The sequence below is a fragment of the Alligator sinensis genome, unplaced genomic scaffold (assembly GCF_000455745.1).
Source record: "Alligator sinensis unplaced genomic scaffold, ASM45574v1 scaffold177_1, whole genome shotgun sequence".
NCBI classification, from domain to species: domain Eukaryota; kingdom Metazoa; phylum Chordata; order Crocodylia; family Alligatoridae; genus Alligator; species Alligator sinensis.
This window is the reverse complement of record NW_005842269.1, coordinates 1,052,656-1,053,928: the sequence shown is the minus strand read 5'-3', so window position 1 is coordinate 1,053,928 and position 1,273 is coordinate 1,052,656. Positions and strand designations below refer to the sequence as shown.

Sequence of the window (1,273 nt, the reverse complement as noted above, 5' to 3'; positions counted from 1 at the left end):
CCCTGTAGCTCCCCCCCCCCGGAGCAGATGGGCTGGGGGGAAAGAGAGGGGCCGGGGCAAAGGAAAGCAGGGCCCAGCGCGGGGCTTGCAGGGCTGCGGCTGGGGGGCGCGGGCAGCGCTGCCCGGGGTGGGGGATGGAGGGAGGGAGCGGGGCGCCTCCTGATCCCCCCCCAGCCCACGCAGCCCCCGGCCCCTGAGCAAGGGCGGGGACGGCTGGCCTGGGAGCAGCGCTGCATGCAAAGCAACATGGCGCAAGCAGGGCACGTCCTGAGCGCTGCATACGTGGGCACAGAGGCGCCCCTGGGGCAGCTCTGCTCGGGCGGGCACCCCCTGGCCCTCCGGACCGGGGCTCGGCCCCGGGGCAGCTCCCCGGCCCGCAGGGGGCAGAGCAGAAGGGCTGGGCGGCTGCACAGGGCCGGGCTCGGTCACTTTTTTGCACCCCCTTCTCTTTTTTTGTACCCCTCTTTGCAAGCAGCTTTTTATTGCACCCTTAGGCTGCGCGCACGCACACACACACACACACGTGCGCCATTTCCCCCCCCCCCCCAAGCATGGAGGGGAAGGAGCCCCAACTCTGCAAATGAGATCATGCAGAAGGGATCAAGCAAAGCAGAAGCTTGCAAAAAAAAAAAAAAAGTGGGGGGAATAACAGAGACTAGCAAAGGACCCCCACCCCCCTTCCTGCAGAAGGGATCAAGCAAAGTAGAAGCATGCCAAAAGGGGGGGGTGGGCAGCTTGCAAAAAAAAGAGGAAAGAGGGGAAAGAAGGGTGGGGGGGATAACAGAGCCTAGGAAAGGTCCCCCCTTCTTGCAAAAGGGATCAAGCAAAGCAGAAGTTTGCAAAAGAGAAGTGGGGGCAACTTGTAAAAAAAGGGGGGACAGCAGAGCCTAGCGCAGGATCCCCCTTCTTGCAGAAGGGATCAAGCAAAGCAGAAGCATGCAAAAAAAAGGGGGGGGGGGCAGAGGCAGCAAAGGAGCCCCCTTGCTGCCCCGACGTGGGCGGCCCAGGCTGGGCGGCGGTGGGGAGGGGGTGCACACAAACCTCCAGCATCCAAGTGGCCACCATCCTCCGCATGAAGGGCTGGATGTCCTTCTGCACGCACTTGAAGTAGGAGCACTGGGGCAGATACCTCTCCTCCACGGTGAGTAGATTGTGCAAAACGCGGTCGTCGTAGAGCAAGTTGGGGTCAGGGAGAGCCCTCCTCATGTGATCCACCTCGCAGCACAGCAGCTCCATGTTTCCTAAGAGATCTCCCTCTTTCTGGGATGGAAAA

At 62.2% G+C, this 1,273-nt stretch overlaps 1 protein-coding gene across 2 annotated transcripts in view; it reads right to left on the bottom strand.

Annotated features, from left to right (window-relative positions):
- The window catches only part of CCND2 (cyclin D2), an 86,852-nt gene that overhangs the window by 84,565 nt on the left and 1,014 nt on the right, over positions 1-1,273 (bottom strand). For both annotated transcript variants that reach the window (XM_025209104.1, XM_025209105.1), the window contains exon 2: positions 1,042-1,260. In XM_025209104.1, coding sequence (XP_025064889.1) covers positions 1,042-1,236 — 195 coding nt within the window. In that variant the 5' untranslated portion in view covers positions 1,237-1,260. The remainder of the gene's footprint in view (positions 1-1,041; positions 1,261-1,273) is intronic.